The sequence below is a fragment of the Schistocerca piceifrons genome, chromosome 3, assembly GCF_021461385.2.
Source record: "Schistocerca piceifrons isolate TAMUIC-IGC-003096 chromosome 3, iqSchPice1.1, whole genome shotgun sequence".
NCBI lineage: Eukaryota > Metazoa > Arthropoda > Insecta > Orthoptera > Acrididae > Schistocerca > Schistocerca piceifrons.
The window spans coordinates 86,926,458-86,948,863 of NC_060140.1; the positions used below are offsets into that span (position 1 = coordinate 86,926,458).

At 42.8% G+C, this 22,406-nt stretch overlaps 1 protein-coding gene across 1 annotated transcript in view; it reads right to left on the reverse strand.

The window, feature by feature from the left end:
* Positions 1-1,031: 1,031 nt before the first annotated feature.
* The window catches only part of LOC124789421 (UDP-glucosyltransferase 2-like), a 64,411-nt gene continuing 43,036 nt past the window's right edge, over positions 1,032-22,406 (reverse strand). The window contains exons 3-7 of the mRNA XM_047256766.1: positions 20,503-20,693; positions 12,179-12,638; positions 9,637-9,856; positions 6,700-6,919; positions 1,032-1,426 (exon numbers count right to left, since the gene is read on the reverse strand). Coding sequence (XP_047112722.1) covers positions 1,150-1,426; positions 6,700-6,919; positions 9,637-9,856; positions 12,179-12,638; positions 20,503-20,693 — 1,368 coding nt within the window. The 3' untranslated portion in view covers positions 1,032-1,149. The remainder of the gene's footprint in view (positions 1,427-6,699; positions 6,920-9,636; positions 9,857-12,178; positions 12,639-20,502; positions 20,694-22,406) is intronic.

The window sequence follows — 22,406 nt, forward strand, 5'->3', positions numbered from 1 at the left end:
CCCGAAATGAAGAATTAAAGTTTATGTTAATAATAATTACCTGCAGACCTAGCTATGTTAGAATGATGTTTAAAGAACTTTTTTGTTAATGAACTTATAGACGAATAACAAAGGTCTGACAAAGTTGGAAGATAATTTTGATATTGATTTAGTAATGAAGCTTAATTATTTCGAGACTGATATAATGGTATTTAAATGAGTAGGAAATAAGACAAAAAGAGTAGTAAATCATATATTGGAAATCTTGAGGGCATAATGATTTCAGTAATTAATTGTTTTAATACAGTGATCATAACAGTTTCAGGGTCCCCCCCTCTTTTTTTATTCATTTGAATTCTGAAGTGTTCTAAACTGATTTGACCAGCAAAGTCAAAGCCAAAATAGAAAACAAAATTTATCAGTGTTTTACCTTTATCGAAATTGACATTGTGTGTGTGTTTCGAAAGTGCTATTTCTAGGGTAACCTATGCCCAATTTTCATCAGATCAATAGACAGTACGAAGTTTTGTAGTAAACATTATAGTGTAATGTTATGTATTTATGGTTTATCCATATTAGTACAGAAAGTGAAATTATCAGTTCAATAGATTTTCTGGTTCTAAGATTTACCATATGATGCTGTGTTACTACGTGTTGTTTTGCTTGAACGTACATCAATTTGTACAGGGAAGAAACTCAGTTAATGCCTAATTAGGCTGGCGACCGTATTGTTAACAAATTGGTAGCATCTTCTGTGTTGTTTCTTGTCCGTCCTGACGTGTAGTTGCATTTCGGACTTGCTTGACGTATCATTGTTATTACAGAGTGGGTGTAAGTCTGATTTGCCTCCATTCAGGTACACGCGGTCAATTTCTATACAAAAATCCTTTCTCATAAGGTGAAGCCGGTAACTTACCATAGTACAGCCTTTAATGAGCATCGTGTGCCCCACGCGCACGTTACAATAGACATAGACTTTTCCCACTTGTAACATTACACAAATGAGATTTAAAAGTTTTATATGTTGTATTTCATACGACACAAACACGACATAGATTTCACAAATCTGTGTGAATGTATGTATTCCAACATTCCACTTGAGACATTCAAGCTCATGCTCAGTGAATTAGTAGGCAAATAGACTTCTGTATAACAGAAGATTACACGTCCTCAGTTCGTTTTCAGTTTCTTGGATTTAAAAAATTTGTGGATTAGAAAGCTAGCAATGTGGTAGAGAGCTATACAAAAGGCCATTACAACTGCCAGCACGAAGGCAACGACATCTAGCAGCAGGTATTGGTACCAGGCCAAGTCTCTTCCACCACTACGCAGATGTGGGGCTCCATTGTGGCGAAGTACATACTCGATCCACTTCACAGCTTTAGGCAGGCTCTCTTCCTTATGCTCACGGTATACAGCTGACAACCGCTTCATGTTCTCGCTGAATCTGTAGAAAGAAAGAAGGTTGATGACAATGCATTTCTGCAGTGCCTGAAAGCGATAACAGGCCATACTTCAGTGCGCAACAGTGACTAGAAGAATCAAGATAGCTAATTTTTGGGAAGTAAATATGAAAACGAAGATGACCGGGAGGAATTTGGGTGCAGAAGGTATTTATGATTGGAACAGGGAAAGGATCTGGTCATGTTATGAGGGCTCACCTTAGGATCAAAAAGTTGTGTAACAGAAGATGGACACCCATTGAAGACGTAATTAGGTTTTACAGTGAGTTCCTCCCATCAACAACGCATTGATGGAGACAGTTTTCTAGAAACTGAGGAGCAAATAATATTCTTAAAAGCACGTAATTCTCGTGTTATCAAGCCTACTGAACAATATAATTTCTAGTGAAAATGAGGTGACGTCATCAAACATAACCCTCGTGATATGGTTCAGAATAAATCGGTTTCATGTGTAAGATAATGTGTAGATAGAGATCACACAGATAGGTGTTCGAGTAACTGGAGATTATCCCTGACGCATGATGTCTCTTAAGAAAAAATCAACCTCATGAGTGACATGGAAGCCCTCCTGTTACCCAATCCACCAATCTGCAATTATCAAAATGGTAGCTAACTGGTTAGAAAATCAATGAAACAGTTTTGTTTCTCAGTTTCAACCGAAAACGTTGGGGATACTGTGGTATACAAATTCCATCTGGTCATGCTACTAGCCAGTGTAGATACTGTGTTATTTGGTGAGTTCTGAAGTTGTAAGCAGACTGTCCTAAGTCACCTCTCTTCTACAGTAAAGGAATAGGCTGCTGAGAATGGTTCACTAGTCGATTGTCCACACTGCGATTAGAATATGTAAAGGCATCAAGCCTGTTAGTTTCACTTCAGTTCCTGTACATTAAGACTACTGAAGATTTAAAAGTGTTCAGTAACGTCGTTTCTACACAAAAATTTCCCATACGTCAGAGTCATAAATCGTACAGTATAGAACGGCATCGTCCAAACTCCTGTTCGTGCTGCCCATTTCAGTGGAGCATTTTTCAGGGTATAAACATGGACAAGGAAAAAAAATTCTCGGATTTCCCGGTTAACAATACACTTTCTCCCGGGTGACAGTATATTTTCCATTATCAATCCTTTGAATGGTTATGGTTTTATACGCGGGCGTACAATTTCTCGGCACTTTAGAAAACGAAACTCAGGGAAAAAGACACGTTTTGGAAATATCTATGATTTGCAGCAACATGTACGCTGCGTATTTTCTTATTATGAAAGTATACATTGGAATTCCACTAAACACCGCATGTTGCTTTCCGAATCATTGAAATCGAGATTTCGATGTGCTTTTGTAAGCCTTTCGTAGCTCATGTCACGTGATCTCGCCAGCCGGTGACAGCGGATATTCAGAGCATAGGACACGTGATGTAGTCAGCCAACAGCAACATCACTGTTACGTAGCACGAACACACAAACAGGGAAAGTTAATAGTTTAAATTAATATACATAGTGTTGCTACAAGAAAAGCAATGTTTTCACGTATAATATTGGTCTCAAGCTGCAAGAGAAGCTAAGCTTTTGCATATATTGTTGATCTTTTTTGCGCATGTTACTTTAAGATATATCACAGAAATGTGCCGGTAAAATTTTTAATAGTGACGTAAATGTCTGATCTTCAGGGTTCGAAATTATTCTAAATGGCTCGTCATCAGTTGATTTTTAAATTAAAGTCAAACGCTCTGTTATTTAAGAAATTCATCGTACACTCTTGCACATAGTTCAACTTACGTAAAACGATATTTACTTTGAAAGTAACGCTTTTCAAACTACCATTCACAATATTTTCCCATGACCTGTTAGAAACAGGTTTGTTTCAGCAGTTGCCAGAGAGCACAGATAACAGGCGACATCACGCTTGCGCAGCTACAATGGCATAGGAAGCTCGTATGTACGTACGTGTAAAACATTAAAAGATCATACATTATGTCATAAAAGAAACAAGACATCAGAGGATATTGCAAGAGCATCGTAATTTCGTGAACCATATTAAAATGTGCACATTTAAAGTGCATACTTAAAGGGCACATTCGTATGTCCAGATTCCCAATGAAATAGACCTCGACTTCATATTAAGCTTTTCAGTGTAGTTTTCGGGATGTAAATTTTCTTGGAGGACCAGTACTGTTTTATATCATCTTTGGTTCTTTATTATGGCATAATGCCATACGTGCTAGAAAATGAAAACGGCACTTTTTGAAACTAGCCAGTACTGTGGAATTAAACATTTTGTTTCAAATACATTGACTGACTCTGCGGAAAAGGTTAACGAAGTCAGAGTTCTTTAGCAAACATACAAAAATAACTTCATTGTTCCGCAAGGCGATTAGTGCTTCACTGTCAGAAAGGTGTAAATAAAATAAAATCTGAAACTAATGACATATTTCAGCCTTCCGTAACTATGTGAATGTGTTTTAATTCACTTGATAGCTCCAAGCCACAGATATCCGTTTTGTTTTCATTTGACGTGAGAGTAAACGAAGGGGAAACAGCAAAATCATTTAATGTAAACACACGTCACGTGGAGACTACCCACTATAATTCAGACTGCTCTGTGCGTCAGCCCCGGATCTGCGACATTTGCAAACAGAGTTAATACTAAAAAAAAATCGAATTTTCAAAATATGTTCATCTTGTAGCTCACAGCTTTCTGAAAAGTCTGAAACATAAAACAAATGTATTCCAGGAAATGTAAGACATATTATTTGGTTTTAAGTATCCCAAAATGCAGTGCCACGCCTCTTCACAAAGCATTTTTCTACCGCACGTCCAAACTATATTCAGGAGAGTGGAAACTGAAATGTCCTGTGGTGCCCCTCCTGTTCCCAAAATGGTTCAAATGGCTCTGATCACTATGGGACTTAACATCTGAGGTCATCAGTCCCCTAGAACTTAGAACTACTTAAACCTAACTAACCTAAGGACATCACACACATCCATGCCCGAGGCAGGATTCAAATCTGCGGCCGTAGTGGTCGCGCGGAAAATGTGTGTGAAATCTCATGGAACTTAACTGCTAAGGTCATCAGCCCCTAAGCTTACACACTACTTAACCTAAATTATCCTAAGGACAAACACACACACCCATGCCCGAGGGAGGATTCGAACCTCCGCCGGGACCAGCCGTCCTGCTCCCAGTCGGCCGGTTTGACAGCCTGCCCCTCTTAAAAAAAACCTCGCAATGAATAGCGGATGGGATTATTTGTAATCGAGAGAACAAGAATTCTTCAGAAAATCTGAACTCTTTATTGCCTATTAGTTAATAACTTGCTGTTTTGTGTGACATAAAATAAGTATAGGATATATAAAACCAATACTGACAAGACATACGCAAGAAATTACACATTTATTCAAACCTTAGCTCCTAGTATTTTTTTTCTCTCTATTTTGCTACATCTTTACATGGCGTGCTTTCCTTTCTGCGAAAGACTCTATTACCTCATCAAAGTTCGTCAAACTTATTGCTACATGAAAAATCGAAATGTCGTTATCTAATACTGAAAATGCTGTTAACACGAATAATACCCAAGACTGGTGTGGTTTCTCGAACTGATTACGTCTATTTTGTCACTGTCTGCTAGATAAAACAAAATAGACCTTCCTAATATTTTGTAACACACCAAATAAGCGAGACTGTTTTGCCACAAATGGCCATTTTTATAACACGATAGAATATAATCCACGAAGTACCAATATCAAATGCCTATTAGGCCTACTACAAGCAAAAAGTTTTATGCTAGGAAATAGTTTCACATTTCATTCAGACGCACCAGTCTCTCAACCATGAGATCGAAAAGTAGAATTACGAAATTTTTATATACATTTGGAATCGTCTTATTCTTCCTTAATTTGTGTGATGTTTCAGTTTCTTCTCCTTCCTCGTTCTAACAAACAATTGTGTCATCACCAATTCTGTAGCTATTGCTGCCACTGTCAAAATTTGTTTCCCGATTAACTTCAATAACCCTGCCAGAATCACAGGTTTAGTTATCCCGCGATTATTTCCCGGTTAGGCGTTAATACGTGTTCTAACAACATGTTTTCCGTGTCACTTCCAGAATAGAATTTACGCGGCTGCTAGCCGGGGACTGTACTACTGGTCCTTGCTAGTGTAGCGATCTGGCCAAAGATTTTCTGTCAAAATTTCATTTTCTTGGATACACCGAGAAGATAATACGTAATCTTTCTCAAATGTTATTCCTGTCAGTCGTTTATTTCCATCTGGTAGTCTGAATCTATGGATTTTGCTAGTAATTATAACAATGCTGATCATTCGCAAAGCCAATCAACCACATAATCAGACAACGACTGACATTCATCCGTTTGGCTTTACTCCCTCAGCTGGTATATCCCCGTTCCCCTTTTGTCTGTGGAAAGTTTATTTCTAGATGCGACGAGGATTCTCCTGACAGAGACATCACGTACACTATGCATCCATTCAAAAGTCAACTTATGATTCATTCAGAAATCAACTTTAAATGTGTTCAAAAACCAACAGGGAAGCGTTTCAGAATCACGATAGACAAACGTGCGCTGGATGCTAGGCGCTTTGTGAAACAAGTTTTTTTCCTCAAGAATATGAATTTGGCGCCACCATTTCGCGGTAGCATCTAGCTGCTTGCTGCGACTGCTTGCACAGCCAATAGCCACATTCCTGTAGCCTGAAGCGGGAGAATCTACTACTCAAACGTCACTCAACTCAACTGCGCGCGCGCATGAGCCCGCGCGTAACTGCTAAAACAAATTGAATATAAACAGTTGCGACTTCACGCTCATTGGAGGCAATTTGTTGTTATGAAGCACTGCATAGTCTTCCTAAAGCCTTTGACGCATTTTCAATTGGCAGACGCTTGCATGTGTCGTTGTTGTGTATGGCATATTTCCTTTGCAATTTATTTTCGTTTTTTTCTCTCGTTTATGTTTTATTGTTGAAGTACTATTCTGCAGTAGCGGGATACAGTAATATGCTTTGTTGGAGTGTCGGTTCTTCCCAGTCAAAATTACAAAAACTTAACTGAAAATTAAAACAATGAAAAATTCCCGGAATCCTACAAATATCCCGGGTTTTTCCCGGTTTTCTCCCGGATGAAAAAATTCCCGGGTTTTTACCGGATCTCCCGTTTGTCCGGGTCGTATACACCCTGATTTTTGTATAAATAATAAAATATCGATTAGCATTAACACTGATTCATTCACACATAGTATTTTGTACCTTTTATCCTCAATAATCGTTCGAATACCGTCCGAAATCGTGTCTTTTGTGACGTCCCACAATTTGAGCTCTATGCCAACACCGGCGTCGACCATTTTCGCTACATTATGTTGCTGGTCGCCGAAGAAGGGAATCCCCAGTAGAGGAACTCCGTGATAGGCTGCCTCGTTAAAGCTCTGCAGACCGCCCTGAGTGATGAACACACGGACATTGGGGTGTGCTGGAAAGAAAAAATCAAAAAAGTTGATAAAAGTTGCACAAACAATCAAACTTTTCTAACTTGCCTAAAAATTCCTATATGTATACATGTATCAATAATATGTAAGACAGAACAGTGTACATAGCGGATGTGATATTCGCTAGTTTTGACTTCATTAAAACAGTAAATACGAGTAGTTAATACTTTCAGTCAGAAGGCAAATACTTGTTTATAAATAATGATTAATGTACAATAAGGCGTCGCATGGCGACGGTGGAATTTTCTAAATAATGTAATTCGTCGTCTTTGGGCGGCAATATAAACAGAAAATTACGGATAGATATGCGATCCTTCACTATTTTGTTCGCTGGAGAACAAATGAATGAAGCCTTGAGAGCTAAAGACTTGTACTGTTTTTCTCAAGTAAGATGGACGCAGATTTGTGGCAGTCTGATCTAATTTTTACTAAATGCATAAAAACGTGTTATGTCTAAGTTTGAGTGAAGTGTAAAGAACTGTTATAACTTGGCGTGACGACGCACGAGGGACTCAAAGAAGACAATGGCTATATAAAAGAGCGCTCAATGGACATGATACGGACATAAAAATCTACCGTCATTGTAGTACTAAGCTTAAGGTACGATATATGTTTTAGTTATAATAAATATTTGTTCTGGGAATACTGAATCATTCAGCAGTGCTCATTCCTATTATCTCCTCTGTATTATTTTCATTTTAATTATGCATTTTGCTCGATTACAGACACCAAGATCAGCCGTCCAATGTGCGTGTTACATTGATAAAAAGAAAACTGTTTTATCGTCTTCTTGCATCAGCTTTAATATTGAATTTCCCTTTTGTGTGATGGTACAGTTGTTTTTGCGCCCTTAAGAACTTTCTGGTCCCTTAGGAAATTGTTTTGTCATAACAATAACTTCATAACCGGGTATGATCGTATCTACGATCATGAAGTAATTAGAAAGACGATAACGCAATTTCTTAATCAATAGCACGCTAGTTGTGACTGCCTCAATCCACGCGAAACTGCAAGTAAAAACTATTCACATCTCATAATGCAATATTTTATGACAATGATCAATCCATGATTCTGACGCCAATTGTGATTGATAAAACAGTAAGATAAATCTCAATTACCAACTTTCCATTGAATAACAACATCACTTTTATTTTGTAACATCACACGGACCAGTATCATTGCCACTCTTCGCTGCCCTTTCCAACTCCATTAGTGAATGGCGCAAGAGAACTACAGTAGTTAAACCTTTGTACAACGCTGAATGCATGCAATATCACTACGCGAGATATTGGTAGAAGCAAGGACGTTCGGTATTTTTTGAATCGCCTTATGGCAAGTGCCCTCGTAATTTGAAGAATCTGTTCATAGTGTTAAGCTACGTTAGCCGTATTTGGGCACTAAAATGAATCAATGCTTTCCGAGTTAAACACGTGTTTATAGGAAGGACCGCGCGACGCTTGGTTGCGGATTGCAGCACAGTAGTGCATTGGCGCTCCGTCTTGAGGGCTCGTAAAAATTGCGTCAGTGAGCTGTGCCTCCTATGATACAGCGCAATCTACTGTTTGTCGCACAGATGTGAACTCGCCCTAACAGACCGACCATTATCCTTGAGGAACATGTAGCTAGTGTCCCAGAAGCGCATTACATCGGATATGGGCACAGACTACGAGAAACGAATGCATAACCGTTGTCAAATATAGATTACCCCAGGTTGTCAATCATTTCCACTGCCCTACCCCACGGAACCTCCTATGCTCTTTTTAGTGCTCTTATGACTCTATCTCTCTTGCTAGCAGTACCGTAAGTTTCTCCAGCTAATGAACGCTTGGACAGAGGACTGGGTAGTCCATAGCTAACTTCACTGGCGCAAAGGCGCTCTGCTATGGCTCTGACGGGTTCTCGGTCGCTACTGAACCCAAAAAATTGATGGCTTGGCACCTCAGACTATCCCTGCGTGCACCTCATTGCCCCAGCCTATTACTGTATGTCACGGGGTGTACATTTTGAATCTAGTCACCAGAGAGCCGCTTGCAACGTCTAAGTGTGGCAAACTAAGTTGCTACCTCGCCAGTGTCTTGCAGCGACTCAAATAATTAGACGTTCCGTTCAGGTTCAGTTTACATCAACAGGAAACGAAGGAATCAACACTGTTATCGTGGAAAGATCTTCATCGGAATGGTTATAATGACATAGTGGTAAGTTCCTATGGGACCAAACTACTGTGGTAATCGGTCCCTAGGCTTGCGCACTACTTAATCTAACTTAATGAAAGTAACGCTAAGGACAACACACACATCCATGCCTGAGGGAGGAATCGAACCTCCGACGGGGGGAGCAGCGCGAACCGTGGCAAGGCGCCCTACACCGCGTGGCTAACCAATATGGTGACATCTGTAATTTGATGGAAGTCATGGCTTGCACATTGGTGGTCAGATATCCTACCGATCAGATGACCAAATATAGCTGATGATTCTTTTTTCCATGATAGGCACGCGAGGCAGTTATTTCCAAAAATAGAGCCATACAACCAGACAGTAGTAACCCATTGCGAACAATAGAGAAGGGAGTTTCTGCTGCCTAGATCTGCAGGAAGTTCCCATGTGATTCTTGAAAAATCGATTAATTTTCAGGAAATGAGACAGACAAATGCTAGAAAGAGAAATACAAATTAAGTTTGGTACTTGCGATGTTGGTGACGTACCCAGTACAGACTGCTGAGGCAGCCACTTTGAGACTTTGACGTTGGGCGGCAGGTCGTCCATGTCGGCCTCCCACTTCCACAGCACCCTCTGTGGAATTTTTCTGAAACCCTCGAGAAATGCCAGTCTTTTATCTTCAGGCATCGAACTCCCTATGACAGTGGAACCCATACTGAAGTATACGGCGCCATGTTCTGCTCCATCCAGCCACTCCTGTAGGTCCTGTTCGTGGAAGCAAACTCTGAGTTGTAAGCACCTATAATAGCTGGTCTTCAAGTTCATCAAGGGAATTTCAAGGCAGATGTGCCGTAAGCCGCAACTAAACGTACGTCCGCATCACTCTTTCCCATATGCAAATACAATCATGCAAATATACCACTCCACCAGTAACCAATTGTAAAGAACGAATGAAAAAGAAATATTCACTGTAATTAACAGTCCAGATTCCTCCACGAAATGGAAATGTGGCATTGGTATAGTAATAGTGTAGTCTCTACTTTGGCTATGCACACAACAAAAGATTAGGTCCTAACATCCAGTAAACCTTCAGGCCATTCGATACGCAGAACAAACTCTGATTTGATATGGGTCAGAAAGGATGTTGGCAGTTTCTTTTTCAGGGCAATCCTCCTAGCATTCACTTTGACGATTCACGTCATATCACGTCACATCACTTCCAAATCTGGATGGCTGGATAAGGCGCTGAACTATGTTCGCCCTGAATAGGGTACCAGTGTCTTTACCACTGCGCTGCCTCGCTATGACCCATAAAGTCTCTGTCATGTCTCAATTTAGTCGTGAGCAAAGCTTAGTGTCCTGTCACTGTTTGGAAAGGAATGACAAAAAGTGGTCATTTGGACCATTTCGGGAGGGTAAAATCCTTGTATCTCATTAGGTACAGACTGCAGACTCCACAGCGTTCACTGTATCACCAAGTGTCTTATCACGGCCTTTAGAGATGGCTTGTAGGCACAGGAAATGTTCATCATAAGTCGGTAGAATGTCGGAGAGAGTAACACAACTCAACCGTCATCTACATCTGGGTTGAGGTAAACAACGAAGTCCAACGACGAATGTAGGACGTACAGCTGTCTCAGGTGTTTCAGTTTCCCAGGAAACTATGCGCCAGAAGTTCAGAGCAGCTGATCAGTGTGCCAGGTGTCCAGTAGTGCGTGTTCTGCATGCCGAAGTACAGGAACTTAAACTTTTGTGTTCTGCCTCGTCAAAGAGGTCCACAGCACGAGCGTCTAGGGAAGGGATTCCAGTGGTGGTTTCCCGTTGTCTTCCACTGATGATGATATGATAATGAGGACAACACAACACCCACTCCCTGAGCGGAGGCAATCGACGCAGCCGGGAATCGAACCCGCGCCCCTTGGCGTGACAGACCACTGCGCTGACTATTCAGCTATTGGGGTGGACAAGTACAGGGAAGGTCCCATTTATTATGGAGTACGCTTATATGAGGAAGTACGCTCATTTTAGTTGAGCCCTACTTCAGTTTTCAAAATAATTATCGGCATAAGTTCTCGATATAGTAACAAGAAAAGACTGAGAATGAATCTGTTTGGTGGTGATGGGATCCAGTGGTTAGGGAGGCACCACATCTGATGAACTTAGAGGGCCTTGTGGTGGTCAGAGAGGGTTGAGAGGTACTGACAAAGTAATGTAACGACGTCCATATTTTCTGACGTGGTAAAGGTCCAAGACTCCCTCTTTGGTACCGATAGCGCCTATCTGCATGTAGCTGCTCCGGTGGGTGAAGTTCTTGTAAAGTTCGTCAGTGAGGTCACTTAATATGAATGCTGCAGAGGAAGCCTGGGAGTGGACATTTCGTCCTTAGCCTGTCACTGAGGACCATTCAAGGACCTGTACACAGTCCTTGTTGAGAACTGGAATGGACTACCAATAGAGCTCTTGAAACTCCCCGTACAAAGCATGACACACCTGCTATCATGCACATGTGATCATAGTAAGCATATTCCTAATGAACAATTTTCTTTTCTCGAAAGTGATTTTCCCAGCTACTGAGCGGGGTGGTGCTGTGGTTAAGACACTGGGCTCCCATTCTCGTTGATGGAGATTCAAATTAGCGTCAAGATGCTGTGAGTTCCATAAATCGCTTTACGCGATTATCAGGATGTTTACTTTCAAAAGTACACTGCCGACATCCTTTCCCTTCCCTCCACAATTCGAGCTCGCATTCATTCCATCTGTAACAAGCTCGATGTCGACTGCACATTAGATACCCACCTTCCCACCTTTTTAGTTTCGTTATCAAATTTTGTTATGTATCTTGTTTCGAGGTTTTCTGTAACTACATGTCCTGGAGAAAGTTGTACCTTGTTGTTCTGCATTTCGATACACTTTTGAGGAATTCATTTGTTGATGGTGTTATGTTTCTGGGTATGTATGTAATGTTATTATGGTAGTCTTAAAATTATATACTGCACTTTAAAACTAGTGATAATTTTGTTATTTTTATAAGTCAGGTGGTGTCAAAGTGATTTGTACTAATGTAACGACAGAAGAAAGCGTAGTTACCTTAGGAAGAGGTGCTGGGTTTGGTTCCACATGTAGTCCAGTCAGTTCTATCATGTGCGGCAGGTACGGTCGAGGGTAGTTTATACTGAAATGGTTACCCATAAGCATCAAACTGAAATTTTTTTCAGTTTCATAAACTGATGGAACGTCAGGCCCGAAATATTTCCTCTTGATTTCTTCTTGGTGCGGCATCATTACGTAGAAGTAGCGATAGTTCGTGTAGAGCCATACCCATGTCATGTAAAGCCTCTCCCAGAATGACATGTGGTGTGAAAAGGGCACCATAAAGCTTGGAATGTAAGCGGGATTGCTGGGGTTTCCATCGGTCCAGAGGCTGGGTACGCCTGCGTTTATGCTGATGTACCCGACGAGAGGCGGGGAGCCCACTTTATGAACCAAACCGTAGAAGCACGGCGACAGCAACCGTTCCAAAATGACCAAGTCGAATTTTGGAGGTGACCTGCAAAAAATTTGCGTGTTAGTGCGCTATTGCTACCTGAACACGTTGAAGAAATACTAGATTAATCCAACTAGTACAACATGCGGCTTACGACAAATAGCAAAACTTCCAAAAAAAAAAGAAGAAAAATGATGACTTTGACCTCATTTTTACATTGTACAAAAAGAGACTTCATAAATTATAGGACACTGGACAGAATAAAATGAATACCATGGTATCCATTTCTAATGCTTGTTTTCTAACTCTTCTGCAACGCATTGACGGTTTCATTGAAGTCCATTCCCCACCCCCCCTCCAACCACTAAGTTGTCTGGGGTATTGAATTTCAGATAAGTATGATAGATGGCTTTTATTCCATTCATTGGTCGACTAGGGATCTCGCTTAAAGCCCACACTTTAGCTGCGACATCTCGATTAACTGTTACAAAAGAGTGTTAGTATAATCCTCCTCACTCGTCACTTTTGAAATGACACGTCTGGCTATTGCTGATTTGCTATTGCGTCAATAGAAAACTAATAATGGAAAGGGCTTTCATTTATAATTACCCTGTTGCAGATGTTTATTTGAATCTTTTAACCTGTGATTTACGTGTTGTGGTAGTACACTACCGGACATTAAAATTGCTACTCCACGAAGATGACGTGCTACACACGCGAAATTTAACCGACAGGAAGAAGATGCTGTGATATGCAAATGATTAGCTTTTCAGACCATTCACACAAGGTTTGCGCCGGTGGAGACACCTACAACGTGCTGATATGAGGAAAGTTTCCAGCCAATTTCTCATACAGAAATAGCACTTGACCGGCGTTGCCTGGTGAAACGTCGTTGTGATGCCTCGTGTAAGGAGGAGATATGCGTACCATCAGTTTCCGACTTTGATCAAGGTCGGATTATAGCCTATCGAGATTGCAGTTTATCATATCGCTACATTGCTGCTCGCGTTGGTCGACATCCAGTGACTGTTAGGGTATGGAATCGTTGGGTTAAAGACGGTAACACGGAACGCCGTGCTGGATCCCAACGGCCTCGTATCACTAGCAGTCGAGATGACAGGCATCTTATCCGCATTGCTGTAAGGATCGTGCAGCCACGTCTCGATCCCTGAGTCAACAGATGGCGGCGTTTGCAACACAACAACCATCTGCACGAACAGTTCGACGACGTTTGCAGCAGCATGGACTAACAGCTCGGAGACCAAGGCTGGCTAGACGCTGCATCACAGACAGGAGCGCCAGCGATGGTGTACTCAACGACGAACCTGGGTGCAAGAATGGCAAAAGGTCATTTTTTCGGATTAATCCAGGTTCAGTTTACAGCATGATGATGGTCGCATCTCGCATCCGTGTTTGGCGACATCGCGGTGAACACACATTGGAAGCGTGTATTCGTCATCGCCATACTGGTGTATCATCCGGTGTGATGGTATGGGGTGTCATTGATTACACATCTCGGTCACCTCTTGTTCGCACTGACGGCACTTTGAACAGTGGACGTTACATTTGAGATGTGTTACGACCCGTGGCTCTACCCTTCATTCGATTCCTGCGAAACCCTACATTTCGGCAGGATAATGCACTACCACATGTTGCAGGTCCTGTACGGGCTTTTCTGGATACAGAAAATGTTCGACTGCTGCCCTGACCAGCACATTCTCCAAATCTCTCACCAATCGAAACCGTCTGGTCATGGTGGCCGAGCAACTGGCTCGTCGCAATGCGCCAGTCACTACTCTTGATGAACTGTGGTATCGTGTTGAAGCTGCAGGGGCAGCTGTACCTGCACTCGCCTTCCAAGCTCTGTTTGACTCAATGCCCAGGCGCATCAAGGCCGTTATTACGGCCAGAGGTGGTTGTTCTGGGTACTGATTTCTCAGGATCTATGCACCCAAATTGCGTGAAAATGTAATCACGTGTCAGTTTAGTGTGTTTGTCCAACGAATACCCGTTTATCATCTGCATTTCTTCTTGGTGTAGCAATTTTAATGGCCAGTAGCGTATAATTAGCATGTGGAGAACGAATAATACGGTTGAGTGTGCGTTCGTAAAAATTAAAAGGGATTTAGTAACTGTACAGTAGTCAGAAGGTTTGTCTAAGGAAGGGGAGAGTATCTTCCACTGTTTCTCGCCCTTGTGACACGAGAGTGGAAAGAGCTGCGGGGCTGCACGTTTTGCTTTGAGCGCGTGGTCGCTAGTTTGTGTATGCTCGCACGTGCTGCCAGTTCAAGGAGGTAGGCAGCAGCGGACCCATGTGCTTCCCATCGTCTGGAAGTGACGTCACGCAAGTTGCTCCCGCGATCCACGAGAAAGACAGGCATCACAACGAATTTATGGCGTCGTGCTAGTCGGCTTGGCCGCCACATTTCGCGAAAGCTCGTCTCCGTACAGGGCCACAGAGAAATCAATATTTAATTGAAAAGGTACTCACGAAAGGTCTTGTCTTTGTCGTTTGCGTTTAAATGCATACTAGCTATCGGTAGCACAGTCAAGAATTCTTAAACTCGTCTGAAATATTTACTCGCTCCCCACCGGAGATGGCTGTAGGCACGTAAGACCTGCTGTGTCACGTGCTGTGACGTAACGCGCCACCGCTTTCTCGTGGGTCTCGAGTCGCCACCAGTCCGACCCCCATCGACGCGCAAGTCGCCAAAGTGGCGTCATATCTAAAGGCTTGCACGGGGCGAACTGTCTACCCGACGTGCGGCCCTAGTAACACGACCAGTCTGACAAAGACAGTCGTCGCATCACACATTCGTACACGTGGGACGTAAACCACTAAACGAACATCACAGCTCGATACATCAAATTTGAAGGCTAAAGGAGACAGTTATTCTGATGTACAGACAGTCTTTGAAAGTTAAGTATTTAATTACAGGAATCTGCAACGGTTTTTGCACTAACTGATCGGCCTACCATATGAAATCGCTTATCGACACAGAACGAATGAGCTAGATACATGTTTATTTAAATACTTAATTAGGTAATGAGAAGTCTCTGAATTGAACAATTTATTAAAGTGAGCATAACTACCCATATAAAACAGATACACGAGTATCGCTGCAGCATTTGTTAGAAAACGAAGTACACATGATAACATTTACATTGTAAGTTTTCAGTGATTAATAGCCTGCTGACTAATCCAAGCCCTCTTACTTCATCCTCCGACAGAACCAAGAACACCACGTCATCTGCATACGGGCGGCAGATGAAAGAATGCCCTCTCATTGTTATCCTCATCAACCGGCTCCTCAAACCGTGTAACAGTGGCTCAAGAGCGGTGGCGAAAAGGAGCATCGATAGCGGACATCCTTGGCGGACAGAGCCCATGATAGTAATAGGGTCCACCACACGGCCATTGACCAGTACTCGCGACGTGGCGCCTCGGAGGAGTCGCAAGACGATGTGTATGAATCTGTGGTGGAAGGCTATCCGTCGGAGTACGTTTCCTAGTAAGTCATGACTCACTATCAAAGGCGCGGTCGAAGTCCACCGTCACTAAGGCACCACGACTGCGGCAGGTCGTAGCCAGAGCTATGACGTCACGGTAATCGGCGAGTGCCGTCTGAATGTTACTGTCACCACCAGAGCGCCTAAGGCGAGCAGCAAGAATCAGGCTAAAAAATCTTGAAGTCACAATTTAACATGTTCAACGCCTGATCATGTCCAACCCCACGACCTCGCGACGGCTTGGTGGCCGACATAAGCAAGCCTTCTATGAATTTCGGTGGGAGGGCCAACTGAGCTAACCAAGCTCGTCTCACGATCCGTCATCACAATTTTGCTTCTCCCAGTACCTCGTCTCCTACCTTCCAAACCTCACAGAAGTTCTCCTGTAAAACATGCGGAGCGCAACTGGAAGAGCACTTGCCTATGAGAAGCAACGATACCGAGTTCGTGTATCGGTCCGCCATATGGTTTTAATCAGCCAGGAAATTTCATCAGCGCTCACTCCGCTGCAGGGAGAAAATTTCATTCCGATGACACAACATGTCATTGAAGTTTAGGTCGCACACATTCCAACTCTGCGATGCTTCCTACTATAGATAAGCCCCCATGCTTTCGTATACTTCCTTTTGTAGGTGCGTTGTGTGTATTTGTTCTTACACCCCTTACCATACATGTAACAGGGTGTGGGTTTGGGAGGGGGACGGTCCCCTGGGGAAAAAAAAGCGCCCCCCCCCCCCACACAAAAATTAGAAAATTGTTTTAGCGTCCTATCAAGCATTAAGTCCACCCCCAGAAATTTTATCATGCCTGGAAAACTATTTTAGCTATTACATGTCTGCTCTTCAGCCATATGATATTATAGATTATTTATCATGGCTAGAATTTGGGCAGAGTATCAGGGACTTTGGTAACGGCCTTGCCGCAGTGGATACACCGGTTCCCGTCAGATCAACGAAGTTAAGCGCTGTCGGGCGTGGCCGGCAATTGGATGGATGACCAACCAAGCCGCCATGAGCTGTTGCCATTTTTCGGGGTGCACTTAGCCTCGTGATGCCAATTAAGGAGCTACGAGACCGAATAATAGCGGCTGCAGTCAAAGAAAACCATCACAACGACCGGGAGAGCGGTGTGCTGACCACATGCCCCTTCTATCTGCATCCTCATCTGATGATGACACGGCGGTCGGATGGTCCCGCTGGGCCACTTGTGGCCTCAAGACGGAGTGCTGTACTGTATCAGGAACCTCAGCCAAAAATTGGAAGATGGAGGTGTGCCAACACCTTGCAGCTATGAGAGCTCGCAGGTCTGGGAATTAGGTTTAACTCCATAAAAAGCCCGAATATGTGGAAGTGTTTTGATTTAGATGTCTTTAAAAAAGCGAGAAACTTCTAAAAGCTGGTTCCCTCCTTTTACATCCCTAACTCTGCCCAGAACGTATTCGCCTTTTTTTGCGCTATGATAGGAGAATTTTTCATTCTGGTTCCCAACTTTTACTCTATCATAATCCTAACATTAGACCACCACTGCTTGGCAATGGAGGTAGATTTTTGTTGATCCGGGCGACGACTGATCCGGTGCAGGTTACCGAATGAAGCTTTCACAAAACAAGACGACCGTTAATAACATGTTGTTTGTCTACTTTTAAAGTTGAACTGATTCGCACACGTCTGGAACTCAGAATTGGTGCATGTAAAAACACTCAAAAAACTTGTGTGTTGCACGTAAAATCCGAATGAAGCTAAATTTTTGAAAGCGAGTTTTCAATTTTATCAAAAGAACGCATTTTTTATTTATTTGATTCACTTTAAACCGTCTCCACTCATTCAGTTCACGTTAGAACGAATTTTATATACTATATTTAGCCCCAAGTTAATTGAGTCTTGACATCGGTAGAAGACTATCGGGTACCAAAAATTTCGTTTTGACTTTATCCACTGATCTATCTTCGTGCAACGTTTGAGCGGATTCGTACGAGTTTAAAGTATGGAGTGGAGCGCTTCAAAAACCTTCCAGAAAAACGTGTTTTTTGCACGTAAATGTGGCGCGTGTATAAAGTCTCATAATAAACGCGTTTTTGCACGTAAATCCGAATGAAGCTAGATTTTCACGCTTAGGAATATTCCCAAAGGCCAAAAGAACAATTCATATTTGATCTTCGCAACAAGCTATGGAATGCCAACCAACGCGATGCAAGATTAGTTTCTGCGTGATTCACAATATTGAAATTCAGCTTTCTAAATCAAAAGTACCGAATTTGGTAGCTTTTTGCTATAGTTTTCTTGATATGAAAATATGATGTTTCAAACCATCGTACCATTTATTTTCTGACTGCATCGTTTTGGGTATAATAAACTGGTTGGGATCGCTGCGTTCGTGGTTAAAGGTAAGAAGATAAAAAATAGAGGCCGGAATATAAACGGTATCTCTCCAGATGTGTTAAATATCCTGTCATTTTCCTCCTAGTTACCAATCATGACATGCCACAATACCAGCAAATTCACGTCCGACTTATCCCACCTCCACACATTCTTAATGACCTCTCCCAACGCACCTTCCATAGTCTCTCTTTCCTATACGGCGAAATCCGACCTAACACTTATCGTTCCTGTTAGAGATAACTCACACCTTCCCATCATTTCTGATCTTTGATTCCCTCCTCCTTTCCCGTCCTATCCTTTTCTCTCCTTCCTTATCCATGGTCCAGTCTCCATCGCAGTCACGTCTAACCGAAATCCAAGGAGTGCTACTATTCACTGTCCCACACCACACATCTCCCGCATATCAACCCAGAAATTACGTTACCGGCGAACCCCTCACAACATTTAACCCTTCTATTCCCAGTTTACCCTTTCTCAGTAGGCATCGCGTTGATAATTACCCCTCTCCTCGTCATTGTGTTTCGTCACTAGTATTATTTAGTGATCGGTTGGGGGGAACGTCATAGTCCACAATGGATTAAGATTCTACTACTGCTTATATCATTTGTCAAAAAATATTATTGAATCAAAATAAGAAAACCATTACCACGAGATTAGAATTAAACTTCAACCTTCATGAACCTTGGACAACATTCCGTGTGCGCTAACATTAGCCTTGCTACATGCGAACGGAAGCTCTCGAGCTACTACACCTGATGACCCAGCATTAACGACTGCCGCGCTAGCGCGTGCGCTCAAGGGCAAGGGCTAGCAACCTTGAAACTCGTGGCTAAGCCCGTAGAGATGTTTAAGCGCGAGGCGTCGCACCTCCCAGAGGTTGCACTTGCTCTCGTATCGGTCGAGATGCAGCAACGGTGACCTCACAACATTCAACTTAGTGCAGCGAACTAACGTGGTTCGTTCTCATCGTAATAAAAACCATTAATTTCGTGTTTCAAAATGCAACAAATAGTTTTTAACAATTTTAAAAACTTTTGACTTTTTTGTTTTCATGTTAAAATGGTTCTGAACACTATGGGACATAACATCTGAGGTAACCAGTCGCGTAGAACTTAGAACTACTTACACGTAACTAACCTAAGGACATCACACACATTCATGCCCGTAACAGGATTCGAGCCTCCGACTGTAGTGGTTGCGCGGTTCCAGACTGAAGCGCCTAGAACCGATCGGCCACAACGACCGGTATGTTAAAAACTATAATTGTGTGCTCTGTGATATTTCAATATGCTATTAAAAACTGGATGTCATAAGCATAGCTGAAAGTTAAACACCCAAAGCATGCGTGTGCTACTGTTGGCAGCAGAATTAGATGTAGAAGCTGAAGGTGGAGAGGAAGGTGGAGAGAGTAATGAGGAAGGTGCACAGAGTAACGAGGAAGGTGGACAGAGTAACGAGGAAGGTGGACAGCCTAACAAGGAAGGTGGAAAGAGAAAGAGGAAGGTGGAGAGAGTAACGAGGAAGGTGGAGAGAGTAATGAGGAAGGTGGAGAGAGTAACGAGGAAGGTGGAGAGAGGAAACAGGGAGGTGGAGAGAGGAAAGAAGAAGGTGGAGAGAGGAAAGAGGAAGGTGGAGAGAGGAAAGAGGAAGGTGGAGAGAGGAAAGAGGAAGGTGGAGAGAGGAAAGAGGAAGGTGGAGAGAGGGAAGAGGAAGGTGGAGAGAGGGAAGAGGATGGTGGAGAGAGGAAAGAGTAAGGTGGAGAGAGGAAAGAGGAATGTGGAGAGAGGAAAGAGGAAGGTGGAGAGAGGGAAGAGGAAGGTGGAGAGAGGGAAGAGGAAGGTGGAGAGAGGGAAGAGGAAGGTGGAGAGAGGGAAGGTGGAGAGAGGGAAGAGGAAGGTGGAGAGAGGAAAGAGGAAGGTGGAGAGAGGAAAGAGGAAGGTGGAGAGAGGAAAGAGGAAGGTGGAAAGAGGGAAGAGGAAGATGGAAAGAGGAAGAATAGAAGACTAAGAAGTAGTAGGACTGACAGAGCAGCTACGTACTTTATGAATTCCACCATATCTGGAGCACTCAGTTCGCTCTCACAAATACCACGGAACTGTTCCTTCCACGAATATATGTTATCGGTTGCTGTCAAATGAACCATCGTCATCCAGTCCCAGGTGGTTGCACTTGTTCTCAGAAACTTGTACGACGCAGATATGTCAACTTCTGTAAAGTTGGCGATGCTTTTCTGGAAGTAGAAATAATCATAATGTATAACGGGTATTTGATGAGACGTTCAGAGACAAAGTATTTAATTTCTTACAGTTATATAAGCTATATAAGTATAGTAACAGCCAATGTAGGTCTCTATACTATCCTGCTATCCAAAATTAAAGCAACAAACCGCTATTTCTCTGTCTTGTGTCTAATTCACGGTATAATCAGGCAAAATGTCAACGGATTTCCGTACGATCGTGTTCCGCATGGAAGATGGCATTCTGGTCAATGGACAACCACGTCAATTATGACCTAAGTGCACTTATCAAACGGGGTAGTGTTTGCTGGGTAGTCCCATATCCACAATGGCTCTGTATACAGTCACTTATGGTGCAGTATGGCACAAAGAAGACGCCTACCAGACCCTCTGCCGTGGAGGGCCATAAGAAAAATGGGAGCAGGACAGTCGCAAACTGACGTGATCCGTGTGCTTAATGTAAATCGTTCTGTTGTTTCTCTGATGTGGCGACAACTTATAGAGACCGAAACAGTATTCCGAAGACCAGGGCACGGCCGACCACGTGTGATAATAACGAGAAAGGAGAGGACAGTTATTTGGCCATAAGGGCAAGACGGTACTGCCTTAGTACTGCACGGCAACTGGAATCAGACCTCGCAGCATCCGCTGGACGTGTTGTATCGAGACAAACGGTACACAGAAGGCTTCGGCAAAGTGGCCTTCATTGTTGGAGACTTCCTGTATGTGTACCTCTCATACGTCTTCACAGAAGGCAACGTCTGGAGTCGTCAACATACCACCTGTGCAGTCGAACAGTGCGCCAATGTTCTTTTCATAGGTGAGTCCCGATTTGGTATGGAGAGTGATTCTCGTCGCATTCGCATCTGGAGGGACGTGGAACACGATTTTGGGACCCAAACATTATGGAAACAGACCGATATCGAGGAGGATCTCTAATGTTGTGGGCAAGGATTATATTGACAGCATGGACACTTCTTCATGAAATTATGTGGGTGAATCGGCAAGGTTTAACAGGAGCCAGGTATCGTGACGAGATTTTGGGACCTCATGTGCGATTGTTTAGAGGTGCTGTGGCCACAGACTTCCTATTGATGCACAATAATGATGGATCTCAAAGAGCAAGAGCTGTTTTCTTGGAAACGGGAGATGTTGCGCGCATGGCGTGATCTGTTCGCTCTTTCGATTTCAGTCACATAGGGCATGTCTGGGGTGAACTAGAAAGAGGGACTGCATCATTTCAGCATCCATCAACCACTCTGCAAAACTTGCCAGCAGCTCTCCAGGGAGAATGGGCGTTATTGCCTCAGTATGAGACTGCTGACGTCACTCACAGCATGCCCCATTGTTGTCAGGCCTGTACTGCAGCCAGACATGGTAACACCACATGCTGAGAACATTAACCAGCTGGCGGAACTTGTGTGCAAATCCGGTAAGTTGGAATAAACGAAGAACGTTTCTGTCTGCCGTTATGCATATTGCAGTCGTTTACGTTTTGTGTTACTACATTGTTTCTACTTTATTATCAGTGGTTTACACTGTTTTGTGGCAAACTAAACGCAACCTTGCAAAATTTCCGTTTGTTGCTTTAATTTTGGAGACCAGTGTAATTTACACTAATTTAATGTATATGCAATAAGAAAAGCTTCTCGTGTATTGTGCTACTGTCGACTTGTGAGAAAGCTTTACAAAGATGAAGCAGTTACC